Below are 24,088 nucleotides of genomic sequence, written 5' to 3' on the forward strand. Positions count from 1 at the left end.
CTTTCTAACATAAGCCTACCCAACATGCATATTTCGCCATTCATACAATCATCTAAAGGGATTTTATATTCTCATTATCCACATCTCGGTAAAATAATAAATCACTGAGAGAAGGTTAAATAGATAACTAGAAACTGTTTTGCACCATATCAGCACATTCTTTTCTCATGGAGCTGACTTTACAGCTACAGAGATGCTATTAAAGAAACAACATTTTGGGAAAACGCCACAGGTCTTGGAAAAATCATGACATCAATGTTGCAACTAATGGTGCTGCCTCTGACACCAACGCACACAGAACGACCAGATGAAAAATACCGTGAGTTCTCTTTTCCTCACCTATTTTTACATGATGGTGCAGCCCTTCTGTCCTTTGTCAGCCTTCCTCTCCCACCTAAGCCATCCTAAACGTATACACGTGCACAAAGCTATACCACAGATAAAACCCAGAACTAGAACAATGAAAATATGATTTTTATTCCACTTTTTCACTACTATATAAGAATCCCTCCCCATGAAGGCTAGCCAGACTCACCTGCCTAATTCTACAGATCTAGGATATGCTGTTTCAGAACAGGTATACATTACTAGAAAACATAACAAAAATACATTGGAAGCGATTAACTATGTAGTATTTTGTTTGTACTGATCTCCATAGAGCAAACATATACAAAAATCACAAATTATGGTTTAGAATTAGTAATGTACAACTTAGAAACAGAAATCCTTGTTTTCTGAAAACAAGCAATGACCTACACCCCACAGCACACATACAATCCTATGCTGGTCTTGCAAGCATATTTTAGCAGTATTTCTATTTACACTGAATTTAGATTAGATGATCTCACTTTCAAATTAATTTCTGGAAGTAACAGAATGCTCACAACAACACTGGGTATTTTTGAGGGGGAAGTAGAAGAAAGATAAATGAGAATTCATGAACACTGTGATTATTTGCCAACATTTAGAAGCAATTTTTGCACTCCTTTCTCAGGAGTTCTTAAAAGACACATCACTTCAGTCAAATACAAGCTGTATTATACATACATTACCTAGCCACAAAATACATAGGTGCAACTAAAGGGGTTGCTTGTGATTTTCTTTCTGAAAGTACGCGAAACCACGTACAGCCAAGTCAGCCCTTAATAGCAAAGTAATCATTTAATCTTTCCAGTACAAACTTATCTTTTAAGGAGGCTTTACCTTAGCTTTTGAAAACTCAAAAAAAAAAAAAAAAAAAAAATCTTCTGTCTGGCTGTCTTAAGACAGCCGTGTCCTTGAAGATGACCTCACCGAATTCTCAGGATCTTTACTCATGGAAGGGAATCAAGACTTGTGATGAATTTATACCAGGTTCTTGTCTTGCAATCCGTGTGCCTGTTGTCTTAGGAGAACAGCTGCAGGGAATTTTATAAAATAGCTGATTATTAAGATCCATAAACAACTATGATCTCCACCCTTTTTATATGACAAATTCATTAACTGTTTTTTCCAAAGAGGAAATAATCTCTATGTCCATAAATTGCCATGGTCCCTCGTATTAGTGCTGTTTTATACGGTACAACAAAATAAGATGCTGTTTTAAAATAACAACATGACAATCAAGTTACATCATTATGGCTGACCTGCTCAAAATTGGAATCTACTGCTAAAGTCTGCTTGAAATATGTAACTTGTCAATATAATTTTTCTTGTTTATAGTCCCTAAAATGGGATTATAAACAGATGATATAGTCATATCTGATGCAATGCACTTTATGAAATACATTCTATGCTAACTCCTCTATCAACTTTCAAGAATGTCAAAGGGTTTTCTTCCCCTTCTTCTATCCTCCTTCTATGCTGTAAAAATAAATTAATAATACTCCAAACATATTTAAAGATGGTATGCTTTTCTACATAATCTAGAGAAAAGATGTTCTGTGCCAAGTAAACTGCCGCCTTCCTTGTACAATTATTCACATAATGTGCCAATACATATGATATACGCAAGGCAGAAAGAATGGAATTAGACCCTCCATTCTTAGGTTTTGCTTCTGTGCTTACATTCCTCAATAACTATAACTTATTTTCTGTGCACACATGATCTGATATGTCAGAATGCCAACGTCACAGGGCCTTCATTCTCTCTTTACACCTCCACCTTAAACACTTTACAACACTGTACACTAATACAAGTTTTTTCCTTGTAAAGATTAAAATTCATCCAGTCAAAATCTTCAGAGCCATAAAAAAGGTATTCAAGTGCCTCCTAGTTCCAGCTGGTGCTTATTCATTCACTAGAACAATCTGAACTCTGAGGATCAAACAATAGCTTCATCTTGAGTCCAGAAATTTAGAATCATCTACTGACCTGGGAAGGAGCCAAGTATAATACTTCAGTCTTATAAAAACTGTTAAAAAAAAAAGACAAACCACAACCTTACAATATACCCCAATATTTATAAAGCTTGATGTTTACGTCAGATAAATGACTCAGATATTCTGAATAAAATGTTACTTTTAAAATGTTATTATGAATACATATTGCCACTTTATATTCCTCCTATTAATTATGCTTTTTGGATTAATTTATCTTTGGCTAGCATTTTTAGCCACCTGCTCTTAGACTGAGCTGTACTTTACATCATTACTAGACAATTGAAATCAATATGCCTACTCATAGTGTAAGACAACTCAGTGGGGTAAATACTGACAAAGCCTTTTATGCCTCTGTCAGATAAATTAAGTTTTTATAAAATCCCTTTTCACCAAATGTAAGAGGTCAAGATTCTCAGCCTGTTTCAGTACAACTGATGGTATAAACCACAAGGTTATGGAAACCAGAAAGCCTGTAAGGCTTTAGATCTTCACAAAGTATTTTGGGGTTTACATTATGGTTTGGATATGGTTAGCCCTTCAGCTTAGGTATCATGTTTGATTTATATTCAAAAGTGGTATATTCTAATAGGGAAAAGAAATAAACTAAGGAGTTATTTCCTGGTTTGGTTGGACCCTTTTCTTCACGTCTCAAAAATACTACCTTTCCTTCAGTGGAAAACTGAAATTTGTTATTGCTCACACAGGCAGTTTATGAAATTTGTCATTTTCAGCTTTGATTGACACAAAATTAATTAATTCTTTCCTAATTTTATTTCTCAATTTGGCTTAGAAAACCTACGCCCTTTAAGTCTGGCACTTAATATACAGTAATGTAAAGAAGAGTGAAACATGAAATCCAGAAATGTGAATATACAATATATAAGTTTCTTCAGCTGGATTGAATTTAGCATTCATGAAAAATATCCCGTTAAATGTGATAAAGTGAGGTGTCTTCCACTTTTCCACAAGAGTCAATACAAGGGCAATGTCAAGGGTATTACATTTCCCCATTTTGGATGTTCCTTCCCCTGGAAGAATTTCCTTCAAAAGAGTTACTGCAATTTATTTTTACAGTGAATGAGTTCACTGTTTAAACTCTTCAGCAAACTGACTAATAAGTGACCAATTTCATTTTTCTGATTGTAGCTAGAAGATATAATAATGGTTTAACACACCAGTTAATTTATTTAACACCCAGTAAGGAAACTGTTACTCGTAGTAGGACAACCTGCAACTTTAACAGAGATATGTGTTTTTGTAGCGGCTGGACAAGCAAGTAGTGGACTACCTCCTTCTTGTGCAGTTTTGTATTTAATTCTTTTTACATTTGTGAACTATATATCATGGAGAGATCTGAAAAAATCCCCCACAGTCAAATCAGTCAGAGAGACATTAGATATCAGGAAATTCTGGTCATTATTGATCAGATTCTGTATCCTCAGTGACCTACCACCATCCATCTACACATGCAACTTACTTTCATCTTATTCAGTCATGAATACACCTAATAAAGCCTGCTGAGAAAAGATGGGGGGAGGTGAGATAGAAAAAAAATAAATCAAAGCTCTCTTCAAAAAGAAACGTATGACTTAGTCATCTCAAAAGGGAGGCCTTAGGAATAGCTAGGCATTATCACACTGTACTGACTCCCTAGCCTATAAATGATTAATGGAACCACTGAGGGAGTTATTATTGCTATCAGCACACACATCTCACAAACTGCATTAGCTGTGAACTCTATAAAAGTTGGAGGAGAAACAAGATTTCGGATGAGAAAATGGAAGAAAGTTTCTGAGGTATGAATTAAATCTCTACTTTCTCCATGCAGTTAACGGAAAGAATTGAAAAATTCTGTGTTGGACATTCTAAGGGTGAGAAACAAAACAATTAAAGGTGGGGGACAGAAAGATAGGCTTTAGCAGGCAATGAAAGTCCTATCCCAAAAAGCAGTTTCCATTACCTGTAGGATTTACAGTCTGCCTGGGTGGTAACAGACACAAAACAAAAAACCCTTGTGGTAGGGAGGTTTTGTTTTTTTGGTTTTTTGTTTGTTTGTTTGTTTGTTTTGGTTGGTTGGTTGGTTGGTTTTTTTGTTTTGTTTTTTCCCCCCCTGCTTTTAATTCATTTTGGACAGACTGATAGGCTTTCCAGAGCTAGGGTTGTCACAAGAGGTGGACAGGACAGCTGTCGTAGAAAGGGACAGAGTAAGTACTTGGCAGAAAAAAAGAAACTGTCCTGTCACACTACTATGCTTGCTTTCTGCAAGGGCTGACACAGCTCATGGGACATTCTTTACTCAGTCTATGGTAAAGAGAAAAACAAACAAACAAACAAACAAACAAAACCAGAGAAACCACTCAGTCTCTTTCTAGGAAATGCAATCACAAAGAATTGCCAGAGAGAACTTTTTCCTTACATAAACCATTACCAATAGCTAAACATCTCTCCCATACTGTTGTACTACCTGTGCTTCAAAGCATCAAATGGCAACCTGGAGGATCTTCATAAAACATCTCTTCGCAGGAATTCAGTCTTCATAACTGGTCATGTAAGCAAATAAAATACATGCACTGGCCATACCTTCTGACTGATCAACAGCACACCAGTTTCAGTATTTTGGTAACACTCAAGAGGAGAACCAACCTCCTCCTCGTGGCTACAAAGCTATTTCACTCTGAGCTTGAAAACTTTCATTGGTTTTTGAGGTCAGTGGCTCAACTGCAAATGGGAGGACAGACTCATCCCAGCTACTTGTTAAAACGCTATCTTGGAAATGAGAACAATCTGTTTAATCTCTTAAACTGAGGAGTACCCACAGCCCAAGCTGGTAAAAAACCAGTCGTTTATTATAAAGAAGCTGGGTGACTGCAGCACACGCAAGGGTGACGCATGGGATCCTAAGCAGAGCTTAAGTGCCTCTCCACTTTTCTCACCTCAGACCCCACTGCCTGCCAGCTTACAAGAAGAAGATGCAACAGGTGTGCAAGAACCTCTAACTGGCCCTGGTGAACTCTGCCATCCAGATTGGAGATACCACTACTTCCAAGACAGTCTGATGAGGAGGACAGTGGATGAGCTGAGCTCACCCTCGCATGCCTGCGTGCTTGTACTCCACTAAGAGTCATTCGCATTTAAAACCATGTGATTGCCATCAAAAGCTGTAAGGATCTGTAACCCACCACAGAAATACAGCCATCTATGAGTAACTTCTCTGACTGACATTGCTAAAGAAGGCAGAATGTAATTACCTGAGCTGAAATAGGACACAGGTTCAACTGGATCTTTAATGACCAGAAGTGTTTAGGGCTTTCATTTCATGTCTCATTCAAAAGATAAATGAATACCATTCCAAAGATTAGATTGCCAGCATACAGAGAATGTCTCTTCAGGAAAAAAAAAAAACTTTTTTCAAAGAAAGGAGATTTTACTCTTTCACATAACAACTCCACCATTTATGTTTGTCTCTGAAATGACTGATCTACTTAGTAGATATTACGTGTTGAAAGAAATAATTCAGATGTTACACAGCTTAAGCAGTAGAAAACTCCAGCTATTGAACTGCCTGAGTTGCTAAATCAGAGGTTCTCTCTTTAAAAGCAATAAAATGATTGATGTATTTAGGAAGAACTCTATTTCTGCAAAATATTTCTGAAAGACTGAACAGATTTTTATCACAACGTTATAAAAAGTTTGAAAATAACTTTGACATGTAGTTCCTTGAGGTTGAGTATGACTTATTTTAAAGCTACTTCAGTCATAAGGGAACTAGCAAAGAAAACATTCAACCAGAACAATCCAAGTTACTTTTATGCTTCATACGCACCTTACATTAAGCACAGTATTATTTTAACGTCTTGCATATTCTTTCTCTGCGACTACAGGCACGAACAAAAGCCTAACAAAAGCAATAGGAATCTGCACGGTGAGTTAGTGAGCTCTGAATCTGGAATAGGCTTTAATGCCACACTTTCTAGGAGATGGATTCATGGGCCTTTTTCACACCCAACAGGTATTACTCTAATGATTTTTTTGGTATTTCACCAGACATGATATGCTGGGTTATCCATAAAAAAGTCCACTGTGAAGAGGAGTCTTCAGGTACATCATGTACTTTCTGCAGCAGAACAGACACATCACTACCAAACAGACTACGGACAATAAAAGTTCCACCTGATACAGAAAAAGCCTTGGCAGGGGATAAGAAAGTTTGTAAGGTTCCATATCAGCAAAACTTCCTGTTTCTTTTCTTCTCTGCACATACACAAGTACACTCCTAAAGAGGACAGGCTTGTTTTCTTGAGTCCACACGCTGATTTTAATTCAGCAGATTTTGCAAAGAGCCACCTCCTTCTGTTGCAGGCTTTTATTCACCGTTGTATAACAACCACCCCATTCTGCAGTCTTCCTGGAGCAGACTGTTGAAAATCATGGGTGTAACTCTTACAAAAAATTATACTCAAAAGGACTGAAGTTCAACACAGTTGTAGATGTTACAGGGGCCACCTCAGTTAATAAAGAAAGATGACACTCCGTTCAACAAGGGTTTAACTTGCTTTTTCACTCTGACTCCTAAAGCAAAATAATTGGATTAGCTATCCTCATTGTACCTAAGCTGCAATCTACGTAAGTCACATAAGAAAGTGATTTATGCCATTTTATTTGCCTTCCAAGGATTATATGAATGGGGACACGATCTCGTCCTCTGGATGTCAGCCCAATGGAAGCAAGTGAAGGTGACTACTGCTTTTGTGGTGATGAATTCCTGTCGACATGGGAAAAGATCTTCATGGTTACACCTACTTTTTTCTCCTGTTGCATCACTTCCATCGGCTTAAAGTGTTCTCATACCATAATTTTTCAGGGGAAAAAATCTTAAATTAAAAAAGAAAAAATGTAGGAAAACTGACTTTTTGTCAGAATTAAATACACAATACCTCTAAAACATCAACATGCTGTTTTGCTCCACTCCTTTCACTTGTCACATTATTTCTCAAAAGAAATTGTTTTCTCATGCTGGTTCTGATGACTGAGGCACATTTTCTCTCACTACACCTTGATTAACTTCAATGAGATCACTCATGAAATATGTTAGCATGCACTGTATTAAACTCCAGCAGAAACGTGGCTCTTTATAGTAAAATTCTCAGAGTTGCACAAATTTTCTAAAGAGACTGAATTCTCTACCCAGTTTGAATAGGATCTTACTCCTAGATTAACTAGTTAGATTTGTACCATAGACCAATGAGGTAAAGATGGCATATTTATCATTGGTAACTGCAACTAACACAGCTTGTTCCACATAAAAACCCCGCTCTCAACGCTATTTTATTTCACTAGAGCCATTTATTTTTCATTTCACCTAATTCGACTGCACCAGATCCTAAGGCTTCCGCTCAGGTGAAATTCCCACTGAAGCCAAGAGGATTTCTGTCTTAAAAAATATAAGTACCTCTCTGTGCCTGCTCTGCACATCTCGAGTTATATTTCTAGGTTACCAGCAGATTTAAATATTCATGGTTGATTCTCCAGTCCCGAGCAGGCTATTAACAAGAAAAAGTAAGGTGGCAAAGAGCTTATTAAACTCAGTAATGCCCCCTAAATACTGCCTGTAGTTGGACAGACTGAGGTAGTTTTTATTTAATATTTAGGTAGTGCACTACCTATTCTGGTATCTCTCCTTAGAATTATTCTTTTTTTCACTGATGTAGGCATCTGCCTGGAAGAACCAAAAAAGGGGGTCAGAATGTCCTGACAAACTAGGTTATAAAATTAGCATTACTGCACTGCACTCAAAGCAGACTTGTCGCGTTTTTTTAATTAACCATAGTAAAATGAGATGTGGTTTGCAGTTAATTCATCATGAAGTAGGTATTTTAAAGCAACTGTCTTTTCCGTACAGCTCACATCACAAGCAATGTTTCATATATGGAAACGTCTTAGTTGCAAGTGGAAATTTCATTAATATATGGATATATCTATTTGCTCAAATATAAATATTTGCTCACATTTTTGAGTGCTTTGTAGTTCTCTGTTTTCTTTAATATATTCAATGGTGATTCTGCCACTTGAAACAGATTTAAATCCCATTGCCTGGGTCCTCAGAATCCAAGAGGAAACTAAAGCAGATACGACTGCACAGAAGGTGTGGGAGATGTTCCTGGTGATAAACTGGATGAACGCTAAGTCAGGGACTGAGCACTTCAAGAAAGGGCCAAAGCAATGTGGCCTTCAGCAGGGAACGAATCCCAACGCCTCGGTTTGAGCGAGGCTTTTGCGCAAAATTTAGCTTTGTAGGCTGAGGGCTGTAGGAAGTTCAGAGGGAATATGGGGCTTTTATATTTAGAGCTTAGGAGCTTGCTACTTCTTAGTTTACCTGTCTTTTTCTAAACATGATGTTCCTCCTGTAGCACATAATTAGAGCTTATGGATGAATAAGCATCTAACCCTCTGTGTTTAGCAGCAGCCGAAACAAAGAAAACAGGAACAAACAAGCCTCCCTTTCCCACAGCGATTTCCAGGTGCTAAGTGGAGGGCAAAAAGAGGCCATAACACTTTTTACCTGTTTAGCTAGAATAGCCTGTCTTCCTTACAGCGTGCTCTTCTCCCACCTAGGAAAGACAGGCACCTCCTTTTTGCCTGTGAATACTGCCTTCACCCCCTGCACCGTGCTCTGCATCTTCCAGGCACATGATGGAAACAACCCTATGAGCATCCCTCTATTTGCATAGTTACATTCAACCTGAGGAAACACACCGTATCCTTTTGACCACTGAAAGACAAGTTCTCCCTCACAAAGGTACGCCGCTGTGTGACAGTGCCCAAGTAGCGTAAGGCACAACTCCAGGAGTGTTGTCTTTGCCGAGAGGCTCCCTAAGGAGCAGGGCGTGCAGCCAGCCCAGCCCCAGGGAAACACAAGGACTATCACTTTACTATCACTTTTGGAAGTTACTCCAAGCCAGACGATGGCTGGCTGGCTCCACCAGTTGCCACATGCAGCTAGTGACATGGGAATGGGGACACACGGGGGCTCACACAATACGCTCGGGGGCAGGACTTCTCTGGCAGAGACACTCCAACTGGTATAGCTCATGTAAGCATTCATCTGAACGGTGCTCTCATACTTCTGAATTTTCTTAAACTTCACAGCTTATGCAGCCTTGTTCTGTGAAGGGCCTTTTGAAAGTTCAGCCTAACTGTGCAGAAGATGTTTCTCATCTATAACTTGAATCAAACACTAAATTCTGATGCACTGAAGAGCCATGTTGCTTTCAAATGGTTCTATGAAAGCTATGTTTATTAGTCTTCACCACATCAAAAAGTCAATTTTTAATATAAATTCAGTCAGTTCACCCCATACTGCTGTAAGGACCACTCATGTCTAATTTCAAGACACTTGCTAATGCCTTTTTAAGAGATTGAACTTAGGTTACTACCCAACACTTTGGCAGGGTACCTGAATCTAAAGGAGTTTCTCCTTCTGTTAATTGCTTCTTTATCACTGGAGGTCTAGGTGAGTCATCAATCTCCTCCTAAATTTTCCCGCTCTTTTTCTTCCCTTCCAAAGCACTTACCATCATTTTCTTTTTAGATTTTTCATTGCCTGCTTTTCAGCAAGAAAGACACAGTGAAGGAGGCAAATCTATTGCTCCATTACAAAAGGAAGATGCAAAGCCACTGACTTCATGAAGTCACATCCATTCATTTCTTTAAATACCACATGCATTTTCATTTCACTACTAAGGTACAAAGGAATAATAAAACACAGCAGCTATTTTCGTAAGCTCTATAGCAAGTTCTACAGTGGGTCTTCACAAGATATTAATCCAAGAACATCCAGGACAGGAACTGGGACATAAGAAAAATGGCATGCCAAGACACTATCCAAAGGTATTTTTCTTAATGTTTAAGGCAGGAGAATAAAGGGGTTTAGAATCTGGGTTTGGATCTTATGTGCACTATGAAGTTTGATCAACAGAAATTACTTTTTGATTACATGGTTTTGCATTAATCTAAACGCAAATTAAATGTCAACTAGCTAAATCTTGTCCTTCTCTTGTATAGATAAAACGGCATCCTTTAGCAATGCCTGACATGTCCAGCTGGCATACAGACATTGGTCAGGGTGAATAAAGTAGAATTTGAGTGAGGAAATTCAAATCGAAGGAATCTAGAATAGGAAGCATAATTCCAGCCAGGAATATAAGCAACATAATACTACCCAGTTTCTCAGTGCAAGCTTTGGGGACCAAAAGGGAAAAAAGAAAACCCAAACAATTTTCTGTGACTTAAAAAAAACCCAAACAACTATGTCCCTCACGAAGTCAGAAGACTACGAAAATATACAAATAATAAAACATTAGAATATTAGAATCATCTGTTAGCTGGAATGTCAAGATATCTCAGCTTACATAAAAGATTAATATAGCAGATATTTCTTGCATTACAAATAAAAGAAAAATATATAGATCCAGACACCTGAACAAATAAACTATACACCAACATAAAAATACCCCTTACGGAAAAAAAGAAAACAAACAAACAAAACCAACCCAAAACCTCCACACAAAACAAAAACCCAACAAACCAGTGTCTGCTTAGTGTTTTTCCTGGCTTTTAAAACTAAACTTTCACAGTATATGAGATGGTGTAAGCACTACTAAAACCAGTCCAGCCTTATGCTATGGTCAGGCGGGGGGATGAGCGATGTTCTTGGTCTGGGAGATCTCACTGTCCTTTGCCTTGGCAGCATGAGACAGTACACCTTTTTTCTTCCACTGAGAGTTATTTGTTGATTTGAGGACAGATGTTCCCTTGATCCTCAGAGACGGTCTTAATCAGAGTTTTCTAGTAGATATTCTTTGATCTATTCTCCGATACCTTTACAAATGACAGCTTTGTTTCTTCTGTCACATTAAGATATCACCCCTTGCCATTTTGCAATGAGCACCACTGGGGCAAATGCTGTAAACAGCTTGGCAGCAAATGGAGCAAGGTAACCTCAGCCACCTGGAGCATCTGCCTTCTCTGGATCTGTGACACCCTCAGGAGTGTCATATCAACAACCACCACCATTTTCTGTAATAAGCTAAGCATCATTCACTTCACACCTCCTACCTCGCACTATGCTGGCTTTGCCTCACCTTGAAATGAGAGGCTTTAGAAAGAATCTCATGCAAAGCCTTGCACCCACAGCTGCACAGCTGGTTTGTTTCCCAAAATAAGCCTTGCTTCATACTTTACAAAAGATCTTAGATAGCGAAAGGTAGGGAGTTTTGACATTTAGCTTACCATACTCACTGAAAAATCTTTCTCTGCTTTGCTTTTTTTTGCTTTTTTTTTTTTAAACCAGGTTCCTCAACTGAAATGTCTTTGATCACTACACACCTGAAGATCAACCCAGCTCAGGAATCAAAGAAATAGCACACAGAAATACAATTCCCACATTTTTTTCTATCTCCAGGGTCCAAAGGAATACTGACTGTGGGGAGTTTTACCCAAAGGACTGCAGAAGACGATATATTCCAGAAGAAGCAATTTAAGGGATGAGTACACAAAGAAGTATGCAACTTCTTAGACAACAACTCCAGATACTGCCAACTATCATGAAACAAATCAGCTAAAGGTCTCCTCGTTTTCATGACGTATACATGACATATCCAGCTTCAAGTATAGGCATAGCAATATTTCATTGCACACCTGTGAAATCTATGACTGCAGTGAAGAATACGTATGTAACTAATGCAATGCTGCAAGTGTTGATTTTTATTTTTTTTTCTACTCGCAATATAATTATTGGGATTCAAAGAACATTTCTCAGCCATGGTACATACTGAAAAATGACCTCTCATCCCAGTATCAGACAATCTTTTGTACACACAGCCCAAAACAACACAAAAAGATAACCCCAGTAATTATCACATCCTGATGCTTCACTGCCATGTCTTATCCTTGCTTCTGACTGTTTACAATCAGCAGGTAATTCTTTGACAGCATTCTATCGTTCCGTGAGAAAATTCTTCTCCAGTGCTTTACAAAGACTTTAAATACACACGTAGCTACCACAAAAACATTCACCTCTCTGAGCTCCAGCCTACGCCATGCCCTTCTAATCTATCAAAATCATACTCCCCATTCATTGTGTACCAGCTCAGACAGTAGCTTTCGTGAGCCAGGGGAGCAAAGATGTGGTGCAACTGTTTTGAATCCCTTTTGGAGGCAATGCCCCACCACTGCCAAAAGCCTTCCTCTGCAGCTTTTAGAAAAATATTGTGCTTTCCTTGACGTACCCCTAGCTAGGAAACCACTGCTTCAAACCCTTCTGCTGTTTCCTGCTCATTGCCCAAAGTTGTAATTTGTACAGACACATACTGTAACTAACTCCCTTAGTTGAAATTTTTGCCACGGCTGGTCACCATCCCAGAGCTGTACCGAAGTTAGTATGTGTTTCTTCAGCCCATGCACAGGGCTCTACCACATGCAGGCAGGTGTTCAAGGAATGCCTGCAATTTCTAGGCACTCAATCCTGCCTTTGATATCGTAGATTGTCCTGCCTATCTCATCCTCACCACTTCAAGAGCTGCAGTAGCGACTAGCATTCCACAAATACAGAATCATGGCAAACCCCTTCTACAACACCAGCATTGAAACCCCACTGACCTGTGGCTCATCCAGAGAGAGAGAAAAGCAGCTCAAGGAAAGATGGGTTTGGTTTGTTTGGGGGTTTTTAATGTTGCAAACACATGAGATGGAGGAAACATCACTGGATGGAAAATTAGAGCATTTGAGTCCATGCTGCCAACAACTCTCTGAGTACTGTGTTTGCATTCCTCTCTGCACACCAAAATGTCTCTCAGAAGCCTTTAACAGGGATCCCTGCCAAGGAAGCACCTGGGCTTAAGCCAACAGTGTTACATACAGTTAAGGATGTGACTCTCCAGCTCAGCCGTCAGGCACGTACATGCTGGAACCATACAGCAATGTCAGCAAAAATTCTAACAGAAAAAATTTCTAGCATAGGTATCACAACTGCGTTAAATATGATCACAAACGGTAATGATCACAGAGATCATTGATTTCAGCCCTGGCCAGCTAAACACAAAACAAACAAATAAAAAAATTGATTAGAAGATAGAACCAGATCCTAAACAGAAAATGACAAAAATTCTGTAAGAAGCACCAAGCACATACTTAAAGAGACAGCATTATAAAGAATGGATGGAAGGAGGAATTACTTGACAGTATCGCTGGATATCAATTTGCAGTTCACCTTCAAAAAGAAAAGGCAGCCCCACAACTGTTATGAAGATTCCTCATTTCAGGCAAAGCAACTGGCAAGAGGTAATTCTTCTTAGCAGCATATTGAATTATGTATTTGCACATAAGCCTTAACTATGTATTTTAATTTCACCTGAGTAAATTACCAACATAAATCCTACCCTTCTCAAATATCTCTGAATTTTTAATTAACCTAATATCATCATTTCAACCAGGCAGTCAGTAACATATGACTCATATTCGGAAGTAAACGCACCTGCTTTTCAACAACATTTCTAATTAGTGATTCATTTTTACCCTTTACATGATGTCGAAGCCAATTTGGGTCATACTGTTTTTAGCCGGCAACGAGTCCTTTCAGCTCGCAAATAATGTACAAGGAATTGCTGTGTTGTCGGTTTGAAGGACATTTTTAAAGACACTGTGGCAAATAGAATACATTACCAAAACACATCATTTTACTTCTGATGTGCAGTTCACCATGAGCTTCCAACAGACAAGATTTTACCAGGAACATTTAAGCTTTGATTTAAAGTGATGTCCCACCATTTCACCATCTTTGGTCTATGGCATTGAGGGAGTGCTACCATATGTTAAATATAATGAAGTGCTTATTTCTGACATTACAGACAACAGGAAAAACAAACAAACAAACAAACATGGTTTCTGAATACTTTAGGGGTCCTCTAAAAACATTGCAGCAAACTGCAGTGAGACTCTGAGGGAAGTCTTTACTGAACTGCCTCCTCTCCCTGACAGCACTACATCTTCAAGGAGTAAGCAGGTAAGCAAAGGGAAGCCTGCTTCAAAGGTGATTTGTCACCTTTCTGCTCTGAATATTTTGTTTTTCCAGGACACGCACCTTCAGATGGCTGAAGCTGTTCTCACATAGATCTGATATGCACTTGGCCACTGAAATACGCATACGACATAAGGTATATCTGCTGAAGCTTTCAAATCCTCTAACACAACTAAAATGTGACAACTTCTCATATGCAAAGCCCTATTCATTCTCAAATCGGTTTGCACATCAGATTTCTCAAAGCTACCATCATTAGCTTGACTAATAGCATACTGGTAAATCCTATACATCTCCAAAGAAAAACAATAAACTTCCTTCTGCTTCAAGTCATATAGATTTTATACACAGAAGCTAGCTCCTTCTGACATCTATCTCTAAATTTCTTGATATAATGAGAGTACTGTGCCTGCCATGTTTCCTTTACTTGGTGTGCTAACTCATATTTTAAATCAAAACAATACAAAAGACATGAAAAACATTGGAGTCAACAACGGTTATGTCATCCATTTATCAATTTTAAACCATCACTTCAACAGTTTAAAGCCTCTGTGTTCTAGTTACGAAAGTCCCTGTACAGCTATAAGAAAAAAAGATAGTTCTAAGATTCATGGGTGAATGAAACATAGGCTGTCGAGCTAAAAGCTGGCCTAAAGCCACTGGCTCCCCAGGTAGGCAGGGCACCTTTGGGCAATGCACGTACTGGGTTTGCAGTGCCATATTTTCACATACATAGAACCCATTTCTGGTATCCTGCAACCCTCTGAATAGTAGATGTTTTAGAAAGGAATGAGCAAACTATACACGGGAGAGGATGACTAGCAGGATTAGAGGCTGGGGAGCTATGGTAGGTTGGGCTCTAGGGCAGGTACTTCTTGTATTACTTCCCCATGTGTATTGCCAGTACTTAACTGCCGAATGTCAGGAGGCTTGGGAGCTTATTTCTATTTAAAACAAATAACCCAAAGACTACAGGCAAAAAAAAATGCACTACTCAAATTAATTCCAGGTGATATGAAAATATTAACGCCCCAGTTCATTCCCAAATAATTAGAAACAATGCTGACAACTAGAAACTATGGGATTTTAGTACACAGTGATTTGAGTACATCCATAAAAAGCTTTAGCAGTTTTCAGAAGCTACTCAAAGCAGATTTGTTGACAACTGGGTTTAAATTACTTTGTATTATAGTAGAACAGCCATGTATTAAACAGACACTGCTACACACAAATTATTGAACAATCTCTGGGTAACAAGTGGTTCCAGTGATTTAACTTAACAGTTGTTTCTTGGTTTTCTTTTTTTCTTCCTTAAAAATCTTCATCAATACTAGCATCGTGCAACCTGCGTTAACAATCCTCTTCATGTCTACCAGTAAAAGGCAAGTGCAAAAGGTTTATCAACAAACACACAACGCAAAAACCCTCTATCCTTGGGTTATTTAAGTGAAACACAACCTCAATAAATACAGACCAAAACAAAATTCCAAATCTGCTGTATAAAGAATCTAATAAGGTTCCTCCATGGAATTCTGTAAGATCCCTTCCTTCTCATTTAAGGTAGACAAGGAACCAGAGCTTTGTGAAACGAACAGAAAGGTAGGCCTATGAGGCTATCAGAAGCAAACCTTGAAATGGAAAAAATCTGGGAAAAAGCAGAATCAAATCATCCCTAGTGCGATATATTTTAATACGCTGTGATTCTACAAAAATTGGTGGCCTCAGTGACTTAGAAACAAATCATATCTTAAGAATTCAGTAAGTTTGAGTGAAAAGCAAGCATCCAAATTCTGGTCTAATTTGCACAACAGATTCAGAAAAAGCAGAAGGCGACCTTGCGTTTGCACCGCAGAAGATAGGTGGAGCAAATATTTTTCATTTGCCGTCCCCTCTAATTAACTAAAAGTGTCCACTGGAAGCAAAAGCATCCCTGACTGTCTAAAACCTTCCATGTTGAATTCAAGACCAGCTTTCAGTTAGGAAAAAGGCAGCTATGGAACAGTCATATCCTCAATGAAGAGAAAATATCAAGCAGAATAATGAATGACAAGTAATTATTTCTTAATCCAGCATATAATATTTCTCCTAAACAAAGAAGGTGTGTTTCAGTAAAGCTTTACCTTTCTCACAATGGCTTCCTGTGAATCCAGAAGGGCAGACGCATTTGTTAGGGGCTACACAAGTTCCACCATATCTGCACCCCTCTTCACAGAATGCTGAAAAATAAAAGGAATATGTGGGTACTACTTCATTTTTTGAAAATTTATTATACTTTTCAAGATACAAAGAAAAACATCTAAATACTAAGCAATTAACAGAATTCAACATATTAAAATTCAGTCCACCTGCAAACACAAAGAGAAGTAATGCACTGAAATGACATTAGGAAAAATCTCAGATTACACCGTAGGCAAACCACCTCACCAATAAAAGATTAATAACCATCTGGAAGAAGGAGAGAGGGAAAAATACAATGTACAATTTTAATGGGGCCAATCTTCTTTCAATTACAACCAATATAAGTATTACAATTACAATGCTCTGGTGATCCACAGAAAACAGGCTGGTCAGATTGGTGTTAACTACTTTGTGTCTCACTTCTATCAAATACACTTTATTGACATGTCTGTAACCACATAATATTTTCCTATTTTTTAAGTGTAAAGTACATTTTGTGGAATCAAGAAATGAAATAGGGTGAGCCTCATGACTGAAAACAGAGAAGAAGGGATCAACCCAAAGATAATGCCTCTTACTGAGGTGTGATTCTTGACAGAGCCATACGTGAGTACTTTAGAAGTGCATTTGTCCAATAACTAGGATTTGAAACAAATGATGGATCTCACATAGAGCAGGTTTAGCAGCAAGTCCACTGACTGTGCAAGAAGTATGCTTGCAGTTTATTCTTTGTTCTTTTTGTTTGTTGTATTTATACAAGGAGGGGAACGGAGTTAAGAAGAGGAAAGGAAACAGCAAGCATCAGGACATCATCTATTTTGCCCTGTTAACTCAAGTAAGACCTTTGCTAAGACTAAGCAGGCCCTACTCACAACATGCTCCCCACCCTCTCCTAGATATTTATTGAACTTCACAAGTTACTCAGTGGGTTTGACTGCACTTATGAGGGAAGTTACAATTAATATTTAAACAGCAGCTCTCTGCATCTAAGCTAATAACAGAATTGCAAAGTGTTTCCTGCAAGCTAAAATCACAGATGGAGTGTTGGCAAAGAGATGTTAGAAATGCTATGAAAAGGCTTAAAGTGCTAGATAACAGAAGAAATGTTTAAGATTTATTTTCCAATGCACTAAAGAGAAAAATAAAGCGAATAAAGTACTAAACATTAAAAAGAATCTTTTGCAATTGTTAACCACTTAGAGGCAAAAAAGCACATCATCATATCTCTTGACTGAACTGATAGGCGGATCTGCCTTACTCTAAACATATAATTCATAGCGTGCCATACTGTTTTATGGAGGATAATACGGGGAGAAGAATGCTAAAGTTGATTAGAGAAGATGGTAGTAGAATATCATAAGTGCTCCTGGGACTGGCGCAAGGCAGTGGTGTGGGGAAAGCATGGTTCTTGCCCAGTAACACTTCCTGCTCATCAATGCACACACTCCATATGGGAATCTTCTGAAATACATCTATTTTGAAACCAGTCAATTCCTACTGTATGGAAAAAAGAGAAATATGGTCTAAGAGGAGAAATTTGTGATTTGTTTTACATATAAATATTTGTAGAAAAGTATAACTGTGCAGAAAGCTGAAAGTACTGGTATGAAATACAGCTGGAAAATATATGAAAAACATGATGAGACTCAAAAGATTCCCTCCTAGCTCTTGAAAGAATGTTTGCTCATTTCTAGTCTCAGCACTCTCAGAGAACGTGCAAGTTAAATTCTTCATCTACATTTTTTCTGGTTTGAAATTGAGAGTAAGCAGACTTTTGTGAAGTAGTAATACATTTCTGCATGACATCAAAAGAACTAGAATTTGTGGCAGAGCAGATATAAAGGGCAAAAAAGGGAAAATATTGGCAAAAAAAGCAAGTGGTTCATCCATATATATGCCATGTTGCACTGGGAAAGAACTACACGGGGCTCTTAAAATAAAAGAAGTCATAAAGGGCATTAAAAAAAGAAAATATTTATTGTCTATAACAATCATGTGTGTCCATTGAAAGCTGTTAGAGCTGATAGGGATAGGTAGGTAAGAGGGCTTCAGTTAGAGCTCTCGCACACTTTCTTTGCTATCATAACTGATACTACCAACTTACTGATGCGAAATGTGTGCTGCTTACAGTAAATCTTATTCCTAGGTCTGCTCAGTAAGGTGGTGCTTTCTTCTGTTCTCTTTTAAGATACTAACTGGGAAAGGCTGAAGAGACGGGGCTGGTCAGGTAAAAGATTTTCCCATTAGTGCAAAAACTGTGTTATATCAGTGCAGCAGCCAGGTCTTGACATCTACATGTACAGCCAAGCATGCTATTCACATCTGGGAGAGAAAGACTGGGATGCCTGCCATAGGTCAAAGCTCTCTCTCTCTCTTTCCATTCCTTCCTACATATCCGTATCGAAACATGGCTCTTGTATGCATATCCAAATGTGCTAGCGCTTACTCGTTGAGTATTTTGAAAGTCCCCTATCCTTTAGGTGTCACATCTTAGCAACTTAAAAAAAAAAAAAAACCAAAAAAAACCAGGATCTGTACAAGGACACCCTGAGGAATTGCTGTACTACAGGTTCCTGTACAAAGGGACTTTGTATTGCCCAGTGCACGAGGAGTCACCCAGGCACTAACTTGTTATAGGGGTATCGGTGGGAGGATGGAGTTGGGGAAGAAGCTGGGCAATGGCTGCAGAAGAAAAGAATTCAACTCTCCTTTTCAATTTTTGCAGAAGCCGAAAAGTCCTCTGCAATACAGACTAACTGGCTTGTCTTTGTTGCTCAGGCTTTGGTGGATTTGGGGGACGTGGTTCATTCTTATATTTTTATGCAAGAAAAGAAAACCCCAAGGAAGAATGCCAAAATTATCCTGCTGTTCCCCAGACGGTTCTTCTACAAACCCTCTAATTCCTGCATTGTAGGCTTGCAGGAAGTGGGGACATCAAAACCACAAATCACAGAATGTACTTAGAAAATCAAAATGTTTGTCTAAAGGCAACTTTCCTTAACTGCTAGAAAAAGTGCTCACAGTATTACATGCAGTACTGATAGCACTACTCTGAATTTTAAGCATGCTCAATACCTCTAATAATAGGAACTCAGTTTCAATTGCTAGCAATTTTACTAAATTTCACTTATTTGAACTATTTTCTCTAGTAGTTCTGCCTCTGGCTGAAGCCTTTTAGATACATTTTATCAAAATTCATTCATTTCCATCAACAGGGTTTTTCCTTTACACCCTTAGCAGAAGACATTAATTAAGGAAAATCATTACATCACTTCTGTACCTATGCCTTATGGACAAGGGGACCCAACAGGGAGCAGCTCAGTGACTGAATAGTAAATCAACTGGAGTGCCCGTGCTGTCATGAAACTACCTGCTTTGGTGCTTATGCTTTGTTATACGTCTTGTGGGCTGTGGGGTCTAGACTTGCACTGTGGTTTAGACCCTTCAAAATCAAAACTCTTTTTCAGGGGGGATGGGGACGCACCAGTACCACAGAACTAGCAGTTACAAACCTTGATTGCAGACTCCCTCCTACTCAAAGAAAGTTAACCCAAGAAAGATAAATCGTGGCTAGATTGTATTTTGCTAATGTATTCCCATAAATAGATCCTGTCTCTGAAATTACTTGCAGGCTGGCAACCTTGTTAAAAAGGAAAATGGTTACTGAATTCGCAATAAAGGTTTTACCAAGAAAATTAAGTAAAGATGCCATTAGGGTAAAGTCTACGAGGGTAAACCTCCATCGTTAAGAGTCTTATTCAGTATTCTGTATGTAAAAGAAATGAAATCTATTGATTTCAGGAGGCTTCTGCCAAAGTGAACAGATCTCTGTAACGCTAACAGATTTCTTCCTCTGAAATAAAAGCCTTTGTCACATAAAGACCTTTCCTAAATAGACATGATTTCTCTGCAGAGGAGGAATTTTATTTTTGGTGCATGTCGTCCTGGATGATGGATCTGTAGAGAATGGGAACAACCAAAATTACAAATCTGCTGGATATGTCATTCTTGTGATGATGTTGGCAGGACAGGGGAGTCTCACTGCGGAGCTCCACAAGAAGCAGCATGCAAGCACCCACAAACTTGGTACCATGCTCCTGGACTTGCACAAGCTGCACACCCATTGCCTACGTATTTATGGGGTACAATTTCTTTTCCCTGGTCCAGTTAAACAGAGTTATCTTCTACCTTGAGTGCAAGGTGTGGAATCTGTCTGACATTTTTGTAAATTCCTTTTGTTCTTCCCTAGATCTAGGCTGTGATGCACAAAAGAGCCAGTGTGAGGGAGGCATGCCAACAGTAGCTTCAAATATTTTGTACTGTCTGTTACTGAAAACTGTAGTCTCTTTTTAGCCCCTCTGCTTACAAGACTTGGGGAAAGCTGGACAGTTTGGGTTCCAGCCTCCTTTCCTACAGAGCTAAAGGAATTGTCTTGATTATTCTAATTTCTTGTATGGTAGCACAGTACAAAACTTCACTGTGCTACTACAGGAAAGCAGGTACTGCAGCATGGAACCCCCATGTTGAGCAAATATCTCTTAGTTCCAAGTGTAACACAGTAATTATTACAAAAATATTTATATTTATAAATATATAAACATATTTTTATTAAAAGAAAAACACAAATAAAAGAAAAACAAGTCATTACCCTACAAATTTAAAGGAACATTACTTGGCTATGAAGATATACAAAATAAAATCCCAAATAAATCAGAGATACATTAAATATTATTTCCTGATTTACACAAAAATTAAATTTTTCTATAAAGTTATAATAAAACATCATAATATTAATATTGCCGTTGCATTTGTATTTTATAAAATTTCATACATTGAGATACATTTATTAAATACACCTTTTAATAGGCCAATTTCTCGATGTTGCCCTGGTACAGCATAATCGCCACTTCTCAAATTCTGAGAATTTGAACTCGGAAGCAACTGATTAGAATTCTACCAAGTGGATAATCCCTGTTTCCTCTTCATCTCAACACCACCAGTAAGTAACAAACACTGATGTTTTAAGCAAACAAATTGTACAGATGTTCTAAGTAGCTGACCTCTTCAACTTGACAGCTCAAAGAGATGGAAGAGGTTTAAAAGTGAGTGCCTTAGCAGTGGGTACTTTTAGCTTCTTCCACTGCTGCTCTCTCCCTTGTGATTTTCTCTGTTTCTTCTTTAGTCAAGAAAAAAAAAAGTGTTGAAAAAAATCATTCCATTAGTACCAAAAGGAACACCACTGCAGAAAAAGATAAAATGTACCATAGCTTGTACAAAAGGAAAGAATACAGCAATACCAAATATGCAAACTCCTGCCCCCCACATCAGAGGGAAGAGAAGCTCTTAATGAAAGAAAGCAAACACAGTTTTGTTCAACAGGGTATACTGTATGCGTTTATATGGGCCAAAACCACACCTCCTCCTGTATTACGTCAGGTTTATCACAGATAAAGCCAACCACCAGCTTGTTTCCGTAAGCTAGGTACTCCCACAGCTTGTCAAGACAACTGCAGTGCAGAGTAGCCATCAGCCTAGTTTGCAGTGGCAATTGCAACACGGCTCAAGGTGAGACCATGTCCTTCAGACAGCATACAAGGTAGCAGCTTCTATTGTGCAGCAGCGATATAGTAACCTGCAGCTTTTCTGCATTTTGGCCCAAAATACTGGGAGCTCACATTCACCCCAAACTAGCTGGTAGCTGGTCTCATGTGCATGCATCAGCTTCAGTGGATGTTAAATACCTACAGCAGAGAGCGTAAATTGTACTTTATGATCAAATACCACAGCAGGTATACTGCCAATATTGCCCTACATTTAAATCTACAGCAGTTTTCTAGAAGACTGGAATTCAAAGGGACTTCAGCCTGGCACCTTCACTTGCTCAAAGATTATGTACTGGCACAGAGAGCTAGGGGAAAAAAAAAGGTGGGCAAATCCATCCTTTACAAGTGCTCACCACAGGCACTTTGCTCTGTGATGTGTTCCCTACCCGAAATGCAAACCACAGCTCCTCCTGGTCACTGCCTCGGCAAGCACCGTCCTCTCTTGACACCATCTTTGTTCATCTTGTAAATCAGCAGGTGTCTGGGACTGCTCCACCGGGCAGCACAAGAGGGGAAGTCCTACTGGCTTCTCTCATACTTTTGAAATGCCTTTTTACTGATTTATTTTCAACAGGTTGGTCAGTAAAATGACCATGAAGTCCACTGGTATTCGGCCAGACTCAAAAGACTATATGCATGTCAAGTGAAAAAAGGGACATTCAGGAAAGGCAAGGAAAGGGTCAGGCACAGACCGCCTGGGTAAACAAAAATGTGCAGCTCTGGAAAAGAGATGGGCTAGCGGAACTATACAAGCAATTTGATAATCAATTGAGGGAAAGACCACAATTTCATTAGCTGATTGAATTTACTTGGCCAAGTACGCACAAGGTCGCAGCTGATAACAATCCTACTATGCAAGCCAAATACCAGAATAATCAGATGATACCAGTCACGGAGGCAGGTTTAGAGGACAGCTGAGAGAGTGAGGAGAAAGCACACAAACAAAATGAGGGTGCAGCAGAGGTTCTGCTCTTTTTGTCTGTACTCGAGTGTGACGCTATCATCTATAAAAGTACAAAACTCTTCTTGGTTCAGTGAACTACATCCATTGGATACAGGGTGCGACTTATTTAACACAAAGTCTGCCAAATGCCACTGGAGTCCTTTTACAGCTGGCTGGAGTCAGAGAAGGACAAATCTGGCAGGAATAAACTCTGGGCAAAAGAACTGTCCTGGAAAATTTTCATCCCACGTGTTGGAGCAGGAAGGGGCTCACGGGTCAGTCTGGCAATCAGGATGCCAACACATCTGAGACTGGAAGACAAATCCCTAGCTGGGCAGTTCATCACCTTTGTGAGTGGTTTCCAACCTAATTTATGCTTCAGATTTTGTGTGTGGTATGCATGAGGGCTAGTTCAATTCAGGAAGAGCCTATAAATCTCAGGTCTTCTAACAGTTGATTGTAAAGTTATTATTTGTGATTTATATTTCTAGAGATTTTGCATATAAATGTACTTTACAAACATAGTTAGCATAATGGCTGCCTAGTGTCGTCAAATTTCCAAATCCTGGTAGTACAAAACTACTACTTAGAGCTAAGTCTGAACAAAGATCAATGAACTCGGAATTAAGGTTTGAAGATGGAGTTTTTTCAAAGCACTCCAAAAAGCACGAAGGAATTCTTTCAAATTTCAGAGGCAACACACAGTGAGAGCAAAGGAAAAAAGGCAAAACAGAAAGGTACCTGGAAGGATTATAAAGAATAATGCAAATATCAGGAAGAAATTATGTTGACGATATCGGATACAAGAATACATACATACTATGTGTGAGTTTGCATGTGTGTGTATATGTATTTGCATACCACGTAGTATTTATCAAAGTGGTGAACTAATATTGCAGAGTTTGTCACTGGGCTATTTTAGCTGATGTA

At 38.7% G+C, this 24,088-nt stretch overlaps 1 protein-coding gene across 1 annotated transcript in view; it reads right to left on the reverse strand.

Annotated features, from left to right (window-relative positions):
- NELL1 (neural EGFL like 1) overlaps positions 1-24,088 on the reverse strand; it is a gene marked incomplete at its 5' end in the record, with an annotated part of 297,740 nt that overhangs the window by 49,948 nt on the left and 223,704 nt on the right. Inside the window, one exon of the mRNA XM_082317413.1 lies at positions 16,555-16,650. Within this exon, the coding sequence (XP_082173539.1) occupies positions 16,555-16,650 (96 nt within the window). The remainder of the gene's footprint in view (positions 1-16,554; positions 16,651-24,088) is intronic.

The sequence above is a fragment of the Platalea leucorodia genome, assembly GCF_965183815.1.
Source record: "Platalea leucorodia genome assembly, chromosome: 7".
NCBI classification, from domain to species: domain Eukaryota; kingdom Metazoa; phylum Chordata; class Aves; order Pelecaniformes; family Threskiornithidae; genus Platalea; species Platalea leucorodia.